Genomic DNA, 18,077 nt, shown 5'->3' with positions numbered 1-18,077 from the left:
GAAGCAGTCAGCGTCTGTGTGCGTGGCAGAATTCGAAAAACGAAAGAAAGTAAGAAAGAGAAAGGATTGCGGAGCTTCGTCTGACGATGGTGAGAGGAGCGCGTCCAAGGTTGCCGATCACCGTCAAACACGACGACGATGGAGAAGACATAGAAGAGAAAAATGATGAGGGCGACGANAGAGGTAAGAAAAACTTCACCTTTTCTTATTTTCTATCAATGATGAAAAATCATATTGTTTCTTAAAAACTGAAAGGGGAAGGGAAGACTCTATTAATAGAGTTACAAAGGGAAACAAGAAAAACAGAAACAGAACACGAAACAAAATTACTGTCAGAATCATAAGATTCTCAATAAGTAACAGAAAAGAAAGAACAAGGATAATGGTGAAACGTGATAAACACTTCAATGAAGGTTTGATGAAATAGGAAGAGGATTGTAAGAAATGGGAACTAAGACTAAATCCGTTTGTCTTCTTGAGAAGGCTCCTTCCAAAGCTTCAGTCATTTCCAAGTTTTTCCTGTTTCCATTTGGAAGTTCCCAATTAAAATAGTAAAGTAGTTGTGCAAGACAAAGTTCAATCATATTTATCCCAAAAGACATGCCAGCACACATTCTCCTTCCAGCACCAAAGGGTATCAATTCATGATGGGACCCTTTATAATCGATCGGACTGTTCATGAATCTCTCAGGATAAAACTTCTCTGGATCATTCCAATAATCAGGGTCTCTTCCAATTGCCCATGCATTTACTATCACTCTGGTTCCAGCAGGTATTGTATACCCTTTTACCTCACAAGTTTCTCTACATTCCCTTGGAAGAAGAAGAGGGCCGGGAGGGTGCAATCTTAGGGTTTCTTTGATCACTGCTTTCAGATATTTGAGTTCTTCAAATGATTCTTCATTCATGTATCCTTTACTACCAAAAACTCTTCTAACTTCTTCCTGAGCTGTGTTCATTACTTTTGGGTTTTCCAACATCTCTGACATGGCCCATTCTATAACTACAGATGATGTATCAGTTCCAGCCGCAAACATGTCCTACAACACCAAAACCAATTTAAATTTATTTAGCTTTGGAATTTATACTCGCATGCATATATTGCAAAATTTTCCCATAAAAATGCAACTCCTAAGAATTAATATTTATAGAGTTATACGAGCGTGTGTGTGTATAGTTCTATTCACAATATTATAACACTAGATAGAATTTTTTGTGCCTTTGTTATTTAATTTTATATTGACATGAAATGAAGGTTGGTCTTAAATCCATTAATATGCATGCAGTAACATAAGCAAATAATTACTAAAAGTAATTCACACACTCACCAACATTACAGCCTTGATGTTATCGATTGTCAAAGGATATTCGAGGCCACCTTGCTTTTTCAAATTTAGAAGAACTGAAAGGAGACTATTGACCTCTTCTTCACCAATAATATTTTCTGTCTCTGTAATGATGTTTCCCATTATTACATCATATTTTTTGTGAAACTTCTCCAATCTAGGTTTCTCCCCACTAATCACATGAAGCCAATTGTGAGAAGGGAACAAATCTAAAATAGCTAAACGTTCGAGCAATTTTAGAAGTTTCTTGATAAGGGAAATGAACTCTTGTTGATCCTTACATTTTTCACCAAAAGCCGTCCTTGCAATGATGACACTTGTCATGTATGTTATTTTCTCACTAAGGTTCACACAAGAACCAGTGTTGGTCTGAATATATCTTACTAAATTCATTACTTCTGCTTCTCTTATTGATCGAAAGGACCTCACACGTGCGTTGCTTAGAAGCTCTTGTGAGCATATTCTTCTTAGCTGCTTCCAATACCCCCCATATGGTGCAGTGGCAATGTCAGTGGAACCATAACACATGATGTCTGCGGCAATTTGATGGGGCCTTTGAGAAAAGATGGCATCATAGGTTTTCAGGACATCTTTAGCCACTTCTGGAGAAGAAACCACAACGGTTGATGACTCACCAAGTTGTAGGTGCATGAGAGGACCATGTTTTTTAGCAAGTTCTCTCAACCGATGATGTGGTAGTGAGCCAACTAAGTGGTGTAAGCTTCCAATGACAGGTAGCTTCCATGGCCCTGGGGGAAGCTTCAATGTTTTCACTGAGTTTTTGGATCTGTTTCTCACTTTTAGAAACTGTGAAACAAAAAGGATGAAACTGAGTGAACTGAGAAAAAGAGCTAAGAATGAGACCAAGTGATGATCCATTATGAATTTCTATGGCAAGTGAACAAAGATTTTGAGGATTATATAGAACTTTTGCTCCACACCATAATATCATAAATGGGTTGTTAGTTAAGATATTAAAAATTCTTTTGCTTATATTTGTTTCATTCATAATTTTGTTTCTCTATTTAAAAAAGTATCATCACAACATCTTTTATTGAACTTTAAGTGAAATGTTACCTATTGCAATATTTTCAAGATAATGGATATTTTCTCACCAATACTTTTAGGTTTGAAAATTAACAAATTCATTAAAGATATTTTCATTCAGGGACAAAAATATTCTTTATTTTTATTTATTTATAAATATTAGTGATGTGACGGATTTAATAAATATTATTAATATATATTTCAGATGATTCAAATAACATTTTGATTTTGAATTTAATTCAATTTTTATGATTAATTTTATAAACTAAAATTTACAATCACTCTTACATCTTAATTTGACTTTATTTTTTAAATAACTTGAGTTTACAACCTTAATTGACCTTGAAAACTCATTATTTTCATTAATAGTAGTGTTTTGGTTTAGTAATGTTAACCAAAATTTTGCATATTTTATTTCCTTTATTTTATCTTAATAGGACTATAAATTAAGTGTTCATTTCCGGTATCATTAGAAATAATATAGTTAATTAAAATATAAAATATACGTAAAATTAAAAGATACAATAAAATTATAAGATTTTAAAAAACAGATATGAAGATCAATATATTTATGTTTCGAATTAAGTCGAAGAGAGACAGCAAAATTATAGTTAAGTCAAAATGAAAAAAAAAAAAATTCAATATTGGCTTTTAAGTTAGTATTGTACAGGTTTATTTTAAAAAATATTAGTTAGTTTTTAGCTTCAGCAAATTGAGGTCTAGTCCTTTTCTAAGTGATATGTTTTTGAAGAAAAAGATCCTCATTTATAATATTTATAAGTTTAAATCAACATTAACGATTTGTTATTGATTATACAATGATTTGGGATCTAATTTTCAATTAATTTACACGTTTAGTACCTTTAAAAGTCTTTAATGAATTAACTTTCATAATAAGCCCATATCCCAAATTATGATATGCTAACGTATGAACTATATTAGATATTACCACGTTTTTCATTACTTAGTGATAGAATATATACTTAGGTTGAAGTCAACACACCCTTAGGCATGTTGATTTGTTGGTTGGCTTGTTCATTACGGAAGCAATGGTTTGGATTAATTACTGTATTTTGGAGAATGATTGCCTCTATTATTGATGTTGTCAACAATCATAGTTATTAAAGAAAGAAAATTCCAAATCAAAAGCAGAAAAAAAAAAAAACCTAGTTAGAGATCTAATGTGTCATAGTTCGTGATAAGTTCAGAAGAATGTGATCGAACCATCCTTCACAGAAAACACTCTAGTCAAAATTTCAGAACATCAACACTTACATTTTTTGTTAAATAAAAATTAGGGTTGTCAAACGGGTAACCTGATCCGATCCGTTTCGGCTTACTACGGGTCGGTCATCTAGTGAGCCAATCCAACCCGACTCATTTATTAGCGAGTCAGAAAAATTTGAACCCGGCTCGACCCACCACGGGTTGGTGGATAAACATGTTGGTCCACTGACTCACTTAATTAAAATTTTTTTAAATAAAAAATTACAAACTTTCTATAATTCAAATATGAACAAATTTCACTCTCAAATTTCACTTCAACATGGTTGTTTAATTAAATTTTAAATTAGGAAACTTAAATAATCTTTTCAAGCAAAATAAAAAATTAAATTTTAATAAAATAAAATTAGGTAGGTGGGTTGGTGGGCCAACCTGGCCCACCGTAGGTTCAACCCGCATGAGTCGGGTTGAAAGCTGACCCACATAAAAAAAATAAAATTTTTTCAAACTCAACCCGACCCAAACTCGTGGTGGACCGGATTAACCTGCGGATTGTGACCTATTTTCACAGGTCTAATGAAAATATCTTTTATTAGACAACAAAAAAATTGATTAAAATTAAAAAGTAGTTACAAAATATTTATTTCCTTTTAATAACATTACAGTACGTTGTAATAACAAAAAATGTATTTCCCCTTATATGAAGGTGTAAATATATTTGAAATTAAAAAAATGTTATAAAATAATAGCAGTAATTTAGAATAAAATACTTATTTTCAATAAGCGTGGTTTATAAATTAAAAGTGCAAAGTAATCACTTTTTTTTTTCTTATTTTCTGTATCTAACTCAACACTCATACTTTTTTTTTCTCTCCCGTACAATCTTAGCAGCTTTTATTTTTTTAGTTTTCTCCAACTTTCTTTTTCTGGCTTTTCTCACCTCTTTCCTTAAAAATTTACAGACACGAATCCCGTTCTTCACTACAATCCAATCCTCGCAATTCATTTAAAGTAAACACGTTAATCAGCATAATTCATCGTTCGCCAATTATCATGAATAATATAATCATCGCAAGTGAACACAACATAAAGACCCGTGAAAAAAGTATTTGGTCGATTATTCACTCTCATAACAAGGTTAAATTTATACTAACATTACATATAACATTCACAAGGTTAAATGAAGAAGTTTACTGGTCATTCTAATAAAGATGATAAATACATGAGAGAATAATAAAATTTCACATTAGAATACAACAAACGAAACAAGGAAATCAAGGTTCTAATATAGAGCATATTTTCTGTAAAGATAAACCTCACATCTTAGTAAGAAATGTGATATAAAAACCTTAATCACACGCACTTACTGTACAATAACATTTTTTTTTGACACATTATATTGACTAAAACTTAATTTAGGTTTGATGAAATAGGAGGAGGATTATGAGAAACAGGAACTAAGACTAGATCTGTTTTCCTTCTCGAGAAGGCTCCCAAAGCTTCAGCCATTTCCAGGTTTTCTTTGTCTCCAATTGGAAGTTTCCAATTAAAATAGTAAAGTAATTGTGCAAGACAAAGTTCAATAGTAATTACCCCAAAAGAAATGCCAGGGCATATTCTCCTTCCAGCGCCAAAGGGAATGAATTCATGATGGGAACCTTTATAATCAATTGGACTATCAATGAATCTCTCAGGATTAAACTTTTCTGGATCATTCCAATAATCAGGGTCTCTTCCAATTGCCCATGCATTTACCATCACTTGGGTCCCAGCAGGTATCATATAACCTTTTACCTCACAAGTTTCTCTACATTCTCTTGGATGAAGAAGAGGGAAAGGAGGGTGCAATCTCATTGTTTCTTTTATCACTGCTTTCAAATATTTTAGTTCCTCAAGTGATTCTTCGTTGCTGTATCCTTTGCTACCAAAAACTCCTCTAACTTCTTCTTGAGCTTTGGCCATTACTTTTGGATTTTTCAGCATCTCTGACATTGCCCATTCTATAGTTGCAGTTGATGTATCAGTTCCACCCCCAAAAATGTTCTACAATAGGAAAATTAATTCAAAATTTATTATTAGCTTTGGAATTTACACTTGCATGCATTTGTTACAACACTTTCCCACAAAGAACACGATCAGTGACACTAGTTGGAATCCTCTATGTTGTTGTTTATTTAATTTTATATTGACATTAAATGAAGGTTGGTCCTAAATCCTACAATATGCAGTAACATAAGCAAATAATAACTGAAAGTAAACACACTCACCAACATTACAGCCTTGATGTTGTCGATTGTCAAAGGATATTCGAGGGAACCTTGATTTCTAACATTTAGAAGAACAGAAAGGAGACTATTACCCTCTACATCACCAATATTTTTTTCGGTCTCTCTAATGATGTTTCCAATTATTTCGTCATATTTTCTATGCAACTCTTCCAGTTTAGGTTTCTGTCCACCGATGACATGAAGCCATTTGTGAGAAGGGAACAAGTGAAGAATAACTAAACTTTCGGCAATTTTCACAAGTTTCTTGACAAGGGAAATGAACTCTTCTTGATCCTTGCATTTTTCACCAAAAGCTGCCCTTGCAGTGACGGCACTTGTCAGGCATGAGACTTTCTCACTGAGGTTCACACAAGAACCAGTGTTGGTCTCAATATATCTTACTAAATTCAACACTTCTTCTTCTCTTATTGATCGAAATGACCTCACACGTGTGTTGCTTAGAAGCTCTTGTGAGCATATTCTTCTTAGCTGCTTCCAGTACCCCCCATTTGAGGTGACAATGTCAGTGGAACCGTAACACACGATATCTGCACCAATATGATGGGGTCTTTGTGCAAATATGGCATCATAGGTTTTCAGGACATCTTTGGCCAGTTCTGGAGAAGAAACCACAACGGTTGATACCTCACCAAGTTGTAGGTGCATAAGAGGACCATGCTTTTGGGCTAGTTCTCTGAAGCGATGATAAGATTGAGAGCCAACTAAATGATGTAAGCTTCCAATGATAGGTAGCTTCCATGGCCCTGGGGGAAGCTTCAATGTTTTCACTGAGTTTTTGGATCTGTTTCTCACTTTTAGAAACTGTGAAACAATAAGTATGAAACTCAATGAATATAGAAAAATTGGTAAGAATGAGATCAAATTATGATCCATTATGAATTTCTATGGCAAGTGAACAAAGAGTTAAAGGTTTATAGGTGTTGTTTAAGATACTAAAATGAAAAAGTTTCTTTAACAACATTTTTTTGACAATTTTTTGACAACACATACATGTCAGTTTATGATTGGTCCGTTTCAAATATTTTTTTAGAAAAAATTCAAACAGAACAATAAAATTGTAGCATGTGTCCTGTTGTCAAAAAGTTGTTAAAAAAGAATTGTTAAAATATCATTGTCCTAAACGTTCAGTACCTTTAAAAATCTGTAATGAACTTTCATAATAAGTCCCGATCCTAAATTATGGGTACGCCAACCCATGAAGTATATTAGATATTACCATGTTTTGCATTACTTAATGATAGAATATATATAATTAGGTTGAAGTCAACACACCCTTACACATGGTTTGTTCGTTGACCTTAGGCGTGTGGTTTTATTCGTTGGCTTGTTCATTAAGAAAACAAGGGTTTCAATCAATTAGTGTTGCTGAGTCATTATAGTTGGATATTAATGAAAGAAAATTTCACCTCTGATCGAACCTGAGACTGTGTCGTGCAGGCTACAATAATAACACTAATTTGACCTCTAATTTAAACGTTTAGTTAATAGATACTGTGGACAGGAAAATGTTGTTATTTAATAAAAAGAAAAATAGTGTTGTGAAAACGGTCTGATAGCCCTGTTGAAGGGTATTTGTGAGCCACGAAAAATTTGACTCTCTCAAGATGAAAAAAGAAAAGGAAAAGCAGCACAACAACTAAAAAGCTTGAAAATAAACAAATAAAATGAGATAGGTTAGAACTTTATTGATGAAAGATAGGAAAGAGCACACCTGTATCTTCAAAATCTCCTAACTCATGTCTTGCCAGGAAATATGGACGAAAAGATTGTGAGTTGTAAGAGATAGAAGAAATGCAGAAAGGGTGGTAATAGATCTGAGAAATAGAGTGAGGAAAAAACAGAAATAAGCTAGAGAGGCTCATCCAATCTTATTCTCTAGAGCTTTTGGAACCAAACACACACCCTTTTCTTCTGAGTTAAAGCATTGCCTGTCTGTTTATCCAAAGGACTTGTGGAAGAAAGAAAAAGTTTTCTTTTATGTTTTCTTTATAATCTTTCTTTTATTCAATATTAATGCAGTATTATTAACCTATAAAATACATTTGATGTATTAAATTTCTTCTAAAATTTATATTCTAATATATAAATATTTAATAGCATTTGATGTTACCTTAAAAATTAATCAAGATTTTGTCTGATGATTAAATTAATAACCACTCAGAAACCTTATAATTTAATCTTTAAATAAATAAAAGACAATTTAATAATATTAAATGGGCTCTTAAATTTAAATTTTAATACTTAAATAATTAATGTTAATTTTTTCTTATAAATTTTTTTACAATTAAATATAACATTAATAATTATTATTTTATATTACTTTAATAACTAGGAACATTTTAGTAATTTTCAATTTTTACTAATTAAACAAATTGTTTTATATGTCACATCTATCAAATTATACACTAAACCTTTTGGTATTTTTGAAAGAAAAAAGGTGCAAGGAAAAAGAGATTTTGTTTTTTTTTTAGAAAAAACTGGCCTAGAAACCAAAGCCCAAAGTCCCTTCTAACCTAGAAACCCAGTGGGGGTTCTGCCAACTTCCCCTCATTCTACACTCTTTTCAGCTTTCCAGAGACTTAGGGTTTCCTTCGAAAATGGCAACTAGGAAGGGGTTTGCTTCCGCTGCACATACGCCACCACTTCTGTCACTCACGCACTCACTCTGCCACAACCGAACCGGACCAGCCAACGCGATGGACCTCCCACTCAGCCCAAGGCGTCACCGGCGACCATTGTTGACCGTGGCGTCCAGCTCCTCCCCTGCGCACGCAAGAGGGAAACGCTCTCGCCGTGTACCGCGCTTTCAATAAGGGCAAAAAAACCATTCACTACGGATTAAAAAAATCCATATATAACCTCCAAAGCCCGTATATAAAGTGATGTTATATACGGATTATATATGGCTAAAAATCTGTATATAATAGTGGCGCAGGTAAGGTTATATACAGATAATCCGTATATAAATTACATACGAAAAATCTATATGTAAAATCTGTATATAATTATATACAGAAAAATCTGTATGTAATACGGAAAAATCCGTATGTAACTTTATAATTTTATAAAAAAAAAATTATAGAGGAATTCATACATAGACCTAAATTAAAAAAAGCTAGCTTGAAAGCTGCACACTTTATTATTTCTTTGTAACTTCAAATATTATTTCTTTGTAACTTCAATATAATGCTAATTTATTATTAGTAACATCATATTAATATCAGTGATAACATATAACACTATCTAATTATCTCAAAGAAGGGAAAGTAGAAGCTTGAGACTAAAATGAAGAAAGAATTTAAAAATATATTTTGATCCTTTATACAAATGAAGAATAGTATACAATACAATTAAGAAAGAATTTAAAAATATATTTTGATCCTTTATACAAATGAAGAATAATATACAATACAATTAATTAAATGATTATAAATACAAAGAAATCTATGAACAGTAACCTAAAATTATAAAAAGAAACATAGAAACTAACATGACTGGAAAAAGTTCAAGCTCTTCTATGAATGCCAATTTTTCCTGAAAACAATCACAAGTATGTTAGGTTAATGAATCTAATACAAATGCTGGTAAGAAAAACAAGATTAAACTTTTTTATTAGGCCAGTTGAACACAACAATATACACTGTCTTCCACTTAAATCGAACACTAAAAATACTGAAAAAGTTTATCCATTACAAGTGATAATTAGTCAATAGGAAAAGAAAAAAAAAAATCTAAAAACAACATGAATTACCAAGGATATTACATGCCACATATAATGTCAAGCCCAACAAGAAAGCAAATAAAGCAAGCAATTATGAATATTTGAAAATGTAATAATTTAAATTCACTATGAAGATAAGATTTTTCACAATATTATGAAAAAGAATGCAGTTAAGGCCTTAGGTTCTTAAGTTCCTAAAATAGTTTTCAAAACAAAGACAAAAAGTAAAAAAGAGAGGTTAGAAAGAGAGACATACAGAGAACATAAAATATTCCATTTTGGGCTTATCATTCAAAATAAAAAAGTAAAATGCTATGTGGTAATAAAAGCAAATGCCATGTGGTAATAAAAAAGAGCTCTATATTTCTTTTATGCTAATAAAATCATGTGAAAGGATCCATCTTCAAAGAATTAATCTCATCAATAAAATAAAAGTAAAAGGCAAAATTTGATCGCATATATAATATGAATGAGGAATAGTTGTTGATTGGAATTTGAAAGCGTGACTATGAAACATCAATGCTAACAGCAATTTTATAATGAAAAACTATTTGAAGGAAAGTCATTGATAGGTTCATGCATTGTAGTGATCTTAATTAAAATATCACCATACTTACAAAAAACTATGGAATAAAATATAAATTTAATCATTATTTTTTTCAGAACATAAATAACATAAAATACTATATTAATTTCAAGATATGTACTCAAATTCACCATGAATTATGTGTACACTCAAATTATTAAAATATTTTACTCATCATGCTTTTTTTAGAAAAGATTTGGGTAATTGATGTGATATGAATTCAAAATCAAACGAAGTACACGTAACATGCAAGAAAGAATCCAATCAAATACTTATCAGAGCTTGTAAAATGCACTTGATTACCTTGGTTTCAGAGCTTGTAAAATGTACTCAGAAGCATTCGGAGGCAGGGTATGAAGCAACTTGTATAGGCCACCCCTAATTCAAAAAGAAATAATTAGGAACAAAAAGTTTAACATGAATAATGCAAGAAGCAACACTGACAATTGCCTACATAAACTAAACAGCATAAAACTATAAACTATATAACTCATTTGAACACAATCCGATAATATAATATTTGAAAATACTGCAATTTGAACTACAATTATTGATTGGAAAAACAAAAAGATTGAGATACCTTCGAAAGATGATGGCAGAGTATGGTAAGTGAGGAAGCATGCTTCCAATTCCTTTTCATTGTTTCGACTTGGGACAATATAAATTGGGTACCTATTCAATGATGAAAATTCAGTATAACATCTATGTACTATAGAAATTAACAGAGGCTAATCATTTGATAGAAAGTAACATTAACAAGATAAGATGAACTTTGCCATGAGATCAACCACATTATGACATGACATGATTCACTTCAGTTAAATACCAAATCTTTAGAGATAGCAACAAACTATGCTCACCAAGAAACCAACTTGTTGGGGAAAGATCCACACTCTTCAATGTCAGAAATGAAGGATGGGTTTGAGCTAACTCATCAACCTGCACTAGAGGCATTCCAACAAAGTTTCAGAGGATTGCTAGAATTTTCAATTTCACTACTCTGTTGAAGTAGTGTACCTGAGAAGAAATTAGCATTCAAAATATCATGAAATGATAATTAATCACATAGATGACACAGTCTAGGTAATCGACAATAACAGGAAGATACAATCAGTCAATGCAAATTCAGAAACATTAGAGAGATGACATAGATGATATAACAACTAATGACCCTCAATAATTATGAGCACCACTTTGAGATATTGATAGCAAAAATAAAAAGAATAATCAGTTCGTACATTTCAAATAATTCACCATTTTTAATTGATGATGACTAAACTAAACTTCATAACAGGTAATCATAAAATAAGAATAACATTTCCAAAAAGCTCAAGTTCAACTTCCTACAGTACCTCTGGTTCTGCTAGTTGAAGGGAAGATTGGAAAGGACCCAAACAAACCCGACACTCGCTGAACAGTCACCTCATAAATGGACCTTTTAAAATGCGGTCATAAGTAAACGGGTTAGAAAAATCACCCCAAAAACCAACACTTAAATGTTTTCACTGCTCTTTTCAAAAGAAAACATTAATAAATGAGCACTTCAGCTCAGGGAACCAAAAACAATCCACAAAAAAGTTCACTGAACAAATTATCAAAATCATCTCAAATTCAATAAATAAATTGGTTGTGTACGTGCAGGTAACAACAAAGTATAGAAATAGATTAAGACAGGGTGAATAAATAGTGATTTATCTTGAAGCAGAAGCAAAATATGGAACAAACAAAACTTACCGGTTCTTTTCTGGGACATCCATATTTCCTCTACATTTGTAAAAAGGTAAACATGACATGTATGACTATATTTGTGGTAATTTAAATCACAGGGAAAAGATGTAAATAAGTACCTCCAAGGAGAAGTCAATTATGTCTAGTAACAACAACTTCGATCCAAAGCACTGAGCTAAAGCTTGGGCAACCTTTGGCTGATAAAGCAACCACAATTATGAATCGATTTTGGATGGAAAGATAGAACTTGTAAGTAATATACCTGCAGGTCCAGAAAGCAACATAGCTCTGCTTGCTAGACAAAGGTTCCTCATGTACTTGGAAAAGCCTTGTTTCAAATAAACATATCCAGCACTTGTTAACAAAAATCAGTCTCTTTCGCTGTCATTTTAATCATCAGACAGAACCATAAGACATGGTACAATTGGGCGGAGGTTTTTCATCAGACTAATTCAAAAGAGTGCACACAATATAACACAATATAATTCATCAGGCTAACACAATATAACAGATTATAAAACATGTATTAAACCAGATCATTTCCACTAACAACCGAGACATACAATAAATAATTGTACTAAAATAGACCGTCATCATGAGAAGACAATACCCATTTTCAATAATATCCAATAAACACAAACCCAAGTCTTACGAATTAATACTTACCAGGTACAGAAGGCAATTGGAGCTCGAGGTTATCTCTGCCACTGGGAACAAACCAACCTAGGGTTTCACAAATTGGGATTTCCATCCTCCAAAGAATAAAGTACAATAATCGGTCAATGTAACATTATAGATACTATAAAAATGAAGGAAGTTTGGATTAATTAGCGAACCACGGAGGTCGAACGACAGTGTTTGCTGAACTGAGATTGTTCCGGCAACGACGCACAACCACATTTAAGTGCTTCAAAGAGCTTCAGTGCGTTCGATAGAGGAGGCTTTCACTGCGTTCGACAGAGGAGACTTCAAGTTAGGGTTCGAGAGTGGTTCGAGTAGGGGCACAACTCCGGTTCGACTGAGGGAAAACGACAGCTACAATGCCACACTACAGGTCCAATGAGGAAGAATGGTCCTTCGGCTACACAGAAACACAGTTCCAGTCGCATAGACAAGAAGGCTCGACGAGGGAGAATGATGGGTTGACAACACAACAACGACTGACAGCACAATCAGAGAGAAAGAATCGTGGATTGATGCTATGGCAAGCTAGGGCTCGAGAAGGAAGAATACCTAAGGCTCGAGAAGGGGAGAAACCTAGCTCGAGAATGGGAGAAACTTGGCTCGAGAGAGTCGTAATCAAAATATTGTATAATATTAACATTTATTTTTTAATTAATTACCTTCATCCGTATAAAACATCAGTGGGTAAATATTTTTCTACTTACATACAACCTTATATACGGATTTATCCCTCACAAAGCTCTCATCAACATGCATTAATATTATCTACCGATATTACATACGAATAATCTGTATATAATCTTTTTTCCTCATTATATATGGATTTTTTCGTATATAATACTATTTTACAGATCCGTATATAACATCCTTATTATATACGGAAAAAAATTCGTATATAATAATCTGTATAGAATTGTCATTTTTCTTGTAACAATTTCCCTACAATTCATTGCAAATCTTCACACTTTTTCAAGTGATTAAAAAGGCAATATCTCGCAATTCTCTTCAATTCCATCGTTGCAAATCAGCGAAAGTGAACACGACTTCCATTCCTTTTCATCGTTGCCAATCCACATGAACAGTAAATTCTGTTCATGTGAACACAACACACTACAAAAAAAAAGTATTTAGCGGGAGTTATTTGGAGGAGGTTATAAAAAGCCTCCACAAATTAATATTATTTAGAATTATTATAATGAGTTATTGGACCGTGAATAATAACGGGAGTTTTAATTGTTTTTAGAAGAGGTTTATAACCTCTTAAAATTAAAATACATTTTATAGCATTGATCCTTCCCTCTTAAGTTCAAATTTCCAAAATCTTCTCTGCTACCCTCAAAATTTCCCAAATCTTCCTCCTACGCTCAAAATTTTTCCATTATTCCTTGAATTTTCAAAACTTCATAATACGTTTCATATTCCATTTTTCCCCGTGTTTCCAGGCTTCCTTTTCTGCGTCGAACCATGGCGTGCGTGGATCCTCCAAGGAATAAGAAAGGAAGATACAGCGTCGTAGAGTTGAAAACCCTAGGGAACCAACTTCTCTCCTCCGCCTCGCACATCAACAACCTCCTTCTTCTCCTCAAATTCCTTCCCCTTTTTCTCCTCCTCACCACGTCCTCGAATCCCTACTCTCTCCGCTCTTTCTTCCTCCCTCTTCTACCAAAGATCCCTTTCTCCTCCGCCGTCGCTACCTCCGCGGCTGCTCCCTCCACTGCTGACAAGTCTGAGTTCATCTACCTCACCTGGCTCCGCTCCAAATTCGATGAGTTCCTCAAGTCACTCCTTGACATTCTTGCCTCCACAATCTGACGAGACACTCAAGGAACTCGTGTTGGATACACTCATGGAGTTCGTGACGGTGGCCAATGGCAGCGCCTTCCACTCTGCTTTGTGCCGCAAACTTCTCCTTTGTGTTGTGCGTTATGACAATTTTGTTGATAAGTGTTGTTATTGTTGTTTCGATCCGACTTTGCTACTTTTGGATTGGTGCTATCAGGTTCGTTCCACTAGTCTGGCTACGTTTGTTGTGGATCTTCTGGATTCAACGTATTTCAAATATATTGATGTCCGGTATGGTTGTTATGCTGACATTGTTTTTGTACACCAATTATTCGTTCATTTCACTTAATTTTATCATGGTTCTTTTATATTATTATGATTTATGGAATTTGTTAGTCCTTAATTCACTGACACGATGTTCTTGTTGATTTTTACCTGAGCGAGTGTTTTGTGAATAACTCTTGTTGGTTATGGGGTTTTGTTTGTTTGNTGAATTATCAAGTTACTTGGTGCAACTATTTTGCTGTAGCANGTCAAATAGTCCTTAATTCCCTTTTGTTTNTGTTAGATTTTTGAAAAATAATATTAATACCGGGTTTTTGCTTTGTTGCTTTCTGGAAGAAGCTTGCTCGAAGACTTCTCTTTGACAAGAGTGCCAATGATGATCACGAGAGAAGTATTTTGACAAAATTGAAGCAACAATGTGGTTGACAGTTTACCTTAAAGATGGAAGGGATGGTCAGCCTTTTTCTATTGTTTGTAAACATAAGCTGAAATACTATGATGAACTTTTTTGGATGGTTGACAAGAAAATTTAAATGCTTTCCCTCTCTTACCAGGTTACATATTTGACATTGGCAAAGGAGAATAAAAAAAGTTACAAAGTTTTTTATTTCAATCTTCCTGCAGAAATGGTAATCTAGATCTTCTTGATATAAAGCATCTAGTGCTCAGTTTTTTATTCTACATTACCGATATGGTTTTAACTTCATGTATATGTGATCTTTTATCAAGTGATACAGAATTAAGTAGTTTTCTTACTCTCAGTTAAGTTGTTCGATTTGGCTGCAAGTGTGGTGAGAAGAAAACAAAAAGAAGGAGAAGGGGAATAAATAATTCTGTTCTTGACGTAAGCTAATTCTCTAAAAACATTTATGTTTCCTTATAACTATTTGATACTTATATTATATTGCTTGCCAGTTTAATGCCTGAGATAAGTAAAGGTTTATTACATGTATAAGATGTTGAGAATCAGTCATTCTAACTTAATTTAAGTTTTTAACAATTTATTTTGGTTTATAAAGAAAATTATACTATTCATTTTCAATTGTTATTTTTTTTTCCTACCAAAATGTCAAAAAACTTAAATTGCTCCTAAATAATTGAGACAAACAAAATGTGCTACTGTCCAACACTACCTTCATAATGCTAGTTAGACTAGCAATAAATGGCAATAAAAGGTAGGATTCCCCTTCACAAACACCAAAACCCAAGAAATGATATAGTCTCTGTTACCTTGTCAAAGATAAAGTGATATCATGACAAAAACTGAAGAAAGGTTTTTGGTACGCTTCTCTAGCCTTTATGCTGTTAAATTAACAAATCCAGTTCTTTATAAATAGACGAGCGATTGCAAGCTATTTTGTCCTAAAGTCTAGCCTTGAGAATATTCTGTTAGTTACAATCATGGTAAGAATGTAGGGGTACAAGTAATAAACACATGACAACATTCATTGCAGCTTGGCATAGTTTATGGTATTACATGTCAGTTGAAAATAAAGTGTCCAAGTTTAGGATAATGGATAAGCATATTAAGTTTGTTCATGATTCATACACCATAACCATTTTGAATTTATTTTTATGCTGTCATAATTTTGACTATGTTTGTTGTTAGAATAGTTTAGTTAGATTATGCAAATTGTTTAAAACTGTTTCACATAGGACCTAGACACGAATACGTGTCCAGATCTCTGGACCATTTGCCAATTGAAAAATTCCAAAATCATGTTCAAAATCAAATGTGTTGTCAAGTCAATCATACAGCCTTAATTTTTTTTTTGGGTCGAAGGTGGGGGGTGTTGTTATATATCTCTTATGTATGATCAATTTCAGATTGACTGTATAGAAAAGGTGGAGCAAGTGGTGAGAATCAAACAAAAGCAGGAAGAAGACAAAGCAGCAGTCAAGCTTCATTCATTTAAGTTGGTATTGCTAATAGTTAGTGATTATTCTATTTTGTATATAAGGTCCGATTTCATGTATCTTGTCTTTGTCTAGTCCTGCTTTCAAGATCAATGAAGCTGCACATAAATCAACTAAAACGGAAAGGATGAGGATCCTTAGGTCTACGAGTTCCACTAGAAAGGTTACCTCAAAATCTTATATGATTATTTTTGCTAATGAGATTGTTTGTTCAATTTGAAACATTTTACTGATGAATCCAACTTTTAGAAATGTGAAGCAGCACAGGTGAGTTCTCATTACTTTTTAGACATTTTTTTTAAAACATCATTAGATGGAAGCTAGTTGTTTTTAAAACTGAATTCTATTTGATTATTTTTTTATATATTATTTACAAAATGTGAGTACATGTAATTGAGTTTATTTTATTAATTTTTTTATATTATTTCAGCAAGCTCGTGATGCAAATGAGTCAAAGTCTCCTTTGGGTACAAGACAATCATATGATGGAAGTAACATTTAGGAAGTTTATGATATTGGTTTAGGATAAAACTAGACCTAGTTTATTATGAATTGAGTAACATTTCTTTATTTGTAACTACTTCTGTAATGAGATTACATTGACTTCTAGTCTATCTTGATGTGATTATACAATTGTTTCTCAATTTATTTTTCTAAATTTCTTTCTATTCATGGGCTTTTGTTGTATGGTATCATTTTATATTCAAAGGAATCATATTTGTTTGGTATTTAATAATTTTAAAAAGAAATTAAATTTATTTAATTTTAAAATTGAAAAAAAAAAGAAGTTAATGGAAATAGATAGTTATTATATATTTAAATAATCATCAAACAAAAAACAATATTATATATATTAATAATCATTAAACAAAAAAGTGACAAAAAATATAAAGGAGGTTAAAACCCCCCTCAAAATAATAGTAAGTAATAGAGGAGGTTTTTACCCTCTGCAGAAAAACCTCCGCAAATTGAATGTGATACCAGGGGGCGAAAAAAACCCTCGCAGATAGTGTGGCGACTCAAACTGCGGGGGTTTGAAAAACCCCCGAAATTCATTTAGCGGAGGGTAAAAACCCCTGCAAATCGAAAAAAAAAACCCCTCTAAATAAGCTTTTTTTTGTAGTGACACTAGTGACCCAACTCAACCAGACTCATTTATTATTGATTCGAAAAAAATTGAATTTGGTGTGACCCATCACGGATTGATGGATTAAATGAGTTAGCTCATTGGTTCATTTAATTACTTGTTATTTTTTTAATTCTAAAAAAATAACAATTTTTTTTAATTTAGATATAAATAAAGGGGAATGGTCCTCAACAAAATTTTTAGGGTTAAATATGTTTTTGGTCTCTTAATTTTCAATGAAAATTTGAATTAGCCCCTCTTCGAAACTTTGGCCCAATTTAGTCCCTCAACTTTAGAAATATGTGGATTTAGTCCTTTTAACCAAATTTTATTAAGTTTATTT

At 32.7% G+C, this 18,077-nt stretch overlaps 4 protein-coding genes across 35 annotated transcripts; 1 reads left to right on the top strand and 3 right to left on the bottom strand.

The window, feature by feature from the left end:
* Positions 1-17,220, top strand: LOC106764684. 14 transcript variants are annotated; one of them, XM_022782055.1, is made up of 7 exons: positions 13,885-14,697; positions 15,031-15,144; positions 15,246-15,320; positions 16,519-16,607; positions 16,684-16,771; positions 16,858-16,875; positions 17,039-17,220. In XM_022782055.1, exons 2-7 carry the CDS (start codon positions 15,133-15,135, stop codon positions 17,108-17,110), a joined length of 354 nt encoding a protein of 117 aa, XP_022637776.1. In that variant the 5' UTR covers positions 13,885-14,697; positions 15,031-15,132; the 3' UTR covers positions 17,111-17,220. The 14 variants fall into 14 exon arrangements, 9 of the variants coding, with proteins under 9 accessions (XP_022637773.1, XP_022637772.1, XP_022637776.1 ...); XM_022782053.1 differs by having other exon boundaries at positions 15,028-15,144; XM_022782054.1 differs by having other exon boundaries at positions 13,886-14,623; positions 15,028-15,144.
* On the bottom strand, positions 178-2,480 carry LOC111241839 (cytochrome P450 71AV8-like). Its single transcript, XM_022782042.1, has 2 exons — positions 1,329-2,480; positions 178-1,040 (listed from the first exon to the last, which is right to left on the bottom strand). Exons 1-2 carry the CDS (start codon positions 2,223-2,225, stop codon positions 405-407), a joined length of 1,533 nt encoding a protein of 510 aa, XP_022637763.1. The 5' UTR covers positions 2,226-2,480; the 3' UTR covers positions 178-404.
* On the bottom strand, positions 5,028-6,884 carry LOC106764681 (cytochrome P450 71D7-like). Its single transcript, XM_014649012.2, has 2 exons — positions 5,885-6,884; positions 5,028-5,660 (listed from the first exon to the last, which is right to left on the bottom strand). The coding sequence occupies exons 1-2, from the start codon at positions 6,776-6,778 to the stop codon at positions 5,028-5,030; spliced, it is 1,527 nt and encodes a 508-aa protein (XP_014504498.1). The 5' UTR covers positions 6,779-6,884.
* On the bottom strand, positions 9,224-13,305 carry LOC106764682. Of its 19 annotated transcripts, none has more exons than XR_002668159.1 (10): positions 12,777-13,297; positions 12,607-12,692; positions 12,203-12,268; positions 12,060-12,137; positions 11,947-11,976; positions 11,565-11,647; positions 11,073-11,151; positions 10,793-10,884; positions 10,516-10,590; positions 9,224-9,439 (listed from the first exon to the last, which is right to left on the bottom strand). XR_002668159.1 is itself a non-coding variant. In XM_022782045.1 (8 exons), the coding sequence occupies exons 3-7, from the start codon at positions 11,967-11,969 to the stop codon at positions 10,543-10,545; spliced, it is 330 nt and encodes a 109-aa protein (XP_022637766.1). In that variant the 5' UTR covers positions 11,970-11,976; positions 12,060-12,137; positions 12,607-13,299; the 3' UTR covers positions 9,224-9,439; positions 10,516-10,542. The 19 variants fall into 19 exon arrangements, 6 of the variants coding, with proteins under 6 accessions (XP_022637766.1, XP_014504501.1, XP_022637764.1 ...); XR_001375963.2 differs by having other exon boundaries at positions 12,203-12,321; positions 12,777-13,257; XR_001375962.2 differs by having other exon boundaries at positions 11,073-11,229; positions 12,203-12,321; positions 12,607-13,293.
* Positions 17,221-18,077: the final 857 nt, after the last annotated feature.

Source organism: Vigna radiata, chromosome 6 (genome assembly GCF_000741045.1).
Source record: "Vigna radiata var. radiata cultivar VC1973A chromosome 6, Vradiata_ver6, whole genome shotgun sequence".
Classification (NCBI taxonomy): domain Eukaryota; kingdom Viridiplantae; phylum Streptophyta; class Magnoliopsida; order Fabales; family Fabaceae; genus Vigna; species Vigna radiata.
The sequence above is the reverse complement of the archived record's forward strand: the minus strand, read 5'-3'. Positions and strand labels throughout refer to the sequence as shown.

Excerpts from the sequence above, each read along its gene's own strand:
- LOC111241839 (XM_022782042.1), bottom strand. The coding sequence starts at position 2,225 with ATGGATCATCACTTGGTCTCATTCTTAGCTCTTTTTCTCAGTTCACTC. Across the intron at positions 1,041-1,328 it reads ACATCAAGGCTGTAATGTTG|GACATGTTTGCGGCTGGAAC; the intron begins GTGAGTGTGTGA and ends TTGGTGTTGTAG.
- LOC106764681 (XM_014649012.2), bottom strand. The coding sequence starts at position 6,778 with ATGGATCATAATTTGATCTCATTCTTACCAATTTTTCTATATTCATTG. Across the intron at positions 5,661-5,884 it reads ACATCAAGGCTGTAATGTTG|AACATTTTTGGGGGTGGAAC; the intron begins GTGAGTGTGTTT and ends TTCCTATTGTAG.
- LOC106764684 (XM_022782052.1), top strand. The coding sequence starts at position 15,225 with ATGCTTTCCCTCTCTTACCAGGTTACATATTTGACATTGGCAAAGGAG. Across the intron at positions 15,321-16,518 it reads TCAATCTTCCTGCAGAAATG|ATTGACTGTATAGAAAAGGT; the intron begins GTAATCTAGATC and ends GATCAATTTCAG. Across the intron at positions 16,608-16,683 it reads GTCAAGCTTCATTCATTTAA|TCCTGCTTTCAAGATCAATG; the intron begins GTTGGTATTGCT and ends GTCTTTGTCTAG.
- LOC106764682 (XM_022782043.1), bottom strand. The coding sequence starts at position 12,005 with ATGTCATGTTTACCTTTTTACAAATGTAGAGGAAATATGGATGTCCCA. Across the intron at positions 11,157-11,564 it reads TTCAACTAGCAGAACCAGAG|TGCAGGTTGATGAGTTAGCT; the intron begins GTACTGTAGGAA and ends GAATGCCTCTAG. Across the intron at positions 10,885-11,072 it reads CCCAACAAGTTGGTTTCTTG|GTACCCAATTTATATTGTCC; the intron begins GTGAGCATAGTT and ends ATCATTGAATAG.